This window comes from Condylura cristata, unplaced genomic scaffold, assembly GCF_000260355.1.
Source record: "Condylura cristata isolate star-nosed mole 26May11 unplaced genomic scaffold, ConCri1.0 scaffold00011, whole genome shotgun sequence".
Lineage (NCBI taxonomy): Eukaryota > Metazoa > Chordata > Mammalia > Eulipotyphla > Talpidae > Condylura > Condylura cristata.
The window spans coordinates 1,054,351-1,055,902 of record NW_004567112.1 but is presented as its reverse complement, the minus strand read 5'-3'; the positions used below and the strand labels follow the sequence as shown (position 1 = coordinate 1,055,902).

The 1,552-nt window shown below is 68.5% G+C and overlaps 1 protein-coding gene across 1 annotated transcript in view; it reads left to right on the top strand.

Annotated features, from left to right (window-relative positions):
- PTPRE (protein tyrosine phosphatase, receptor type, E) overlaps nucleotides 1–1,552 on the top strand; it is a 42,892-nt gene that overhangs the window by 25,321 nt on the left and 16,019 nt on the right. The window contains exon 3 of the mRNA XM_012723445.1: nucleotides 451–558. Within this exon, the coding sequence (XP_012578899.1) occupies nucleotides 451–558 (108 nt within the window). The remainder of the gene's footprint in view (nucleotides 1–450; nucleotides 559–1,552) is intronic.

Sequence of the window (1,552 nt, the reverse complement as noted above, 5' to 3'; positions counted from 1 at the left end):
GCTCGCCCGGCCCCACACCACGCCTGGCTCTCGGGGTCAGCGGGCTGGGCGCCCCGCAGCCCCATGGACGCCGGTAGCGCAACCACACCCTCATCTAGGACGGAGGGTGGGCGAGGGAGGGCACCCCGTGTGCTGGCCTGGGTGGGGCCGGCGGGTGGGTGCAGCAAGCTGCAGCAGGCAGGGCTCCAGCCTGAGCGCCCCCAGCCCGGGTCTGCACCCCGTTCGGGTCCCGAGCTGTCGGTCAGTGAGTACGTAGAGGGGCGGGCCCTGGATGTGGTGTCCACCCACGCCGAGGCTCTGCCCCCATGCAGTGTGGGGCTGTCCCTCGGCCCACAGACCGGGCGCCGCCCCGACTGCCGGCATGAATAAGGGGGCGGGGATGGGCGGGAGGGCGGGAGGGCGGTGGGGCTGGGCAGCCCTGTGCCCTCGGGGCTCTGCCTTCGTGCTGACTCTGCCTTCTCTTCCAGTCGTTACCATCTGGACACATACAAGGAACTTTCGAACTGGCCAATAAAGAAGAGAACAGAGAAAAAAACAGATACCCCAACATCCTTCCCAGTAAGATTTTGCATTCCTCTGCCTGACGGGTGGCGGGGTGACAGCTCGGCCTGCGGCTCCAGAGGACGCGGCCGTGGGGGTGCTCGGAGCCGGGCCTGTCTCGGCTGGGCCCGCTGCCCGTGCTCTCGGGGGCCCGGCTGCTGGGCCTGTGCTCGGGGGCCGACTGGGGCCCAGGACTGGCCGCAGCTGGACTCCTGCGCGTGACCTGGTGCTCTCCGCCAGCAGCAGTCCCGGGACCAGGGAGGGGAGGACGGCTTCAACCCAGTGTTAACGCCAACGGCAAAGGTGGCCGTGGGCTGGGAAACGCAGACCCCAGGGAGGTGCAGGCCAGGGAGCAGGCTGACCAGTCCAGGGGCGTCGCTGGGCAGACGGTGCCTGGGGGTGGCCTCGGAGCCAAGACCAGCTCCAGTCTCAGGCTGTGCTCGTGAGCTGACCGCGTCGAGAGATCCCACTGGCCCGGCCCCTCCCGGGGCCGTGTCCATGGGCAGCACTGCAGGACGCACTGGAGTCTCCACCGAGGTCAGGCGTCAACGGGTGTCCATGCCGGCTCCTGGGGCCTTGCTAGGGTTAGCATGGAGCCACCTGCGCTGTGGGTGGGAGAGGCGGGCCCCCCACGTGTGTGCACCCGGGGTTCGCAGCGCTGGTCCCACCCGGCCTGCGAGGACTGAATGTGGCTCCGGGGTCCCCTGCGCGCCGGGACTCAGCACGAGAGACGTGAGTGGCGCCCTCCTGCCTCACTCACGTGTTGGGGCTGCAGAGGTGCGCTGCAGGGCCTGGACGCGGCCAGGCCCCGTGAAGGAGGGTCCCCACCTTGAGTACTTGGGAGTGGTCTGCTTAATCAGCTCCATCACTCCGACCATCGTTACTGACCGCCCCCAGGGTCCTCCTGGGCTCCTTCTCGCATGGTCACTAAGCTCCCCTCTGTCAGGTTTACCGTATTAACTAGCAGGATTTCAGGCGGACTCCAGTGGGCGGGATCAGTGCCCGGGTGCGG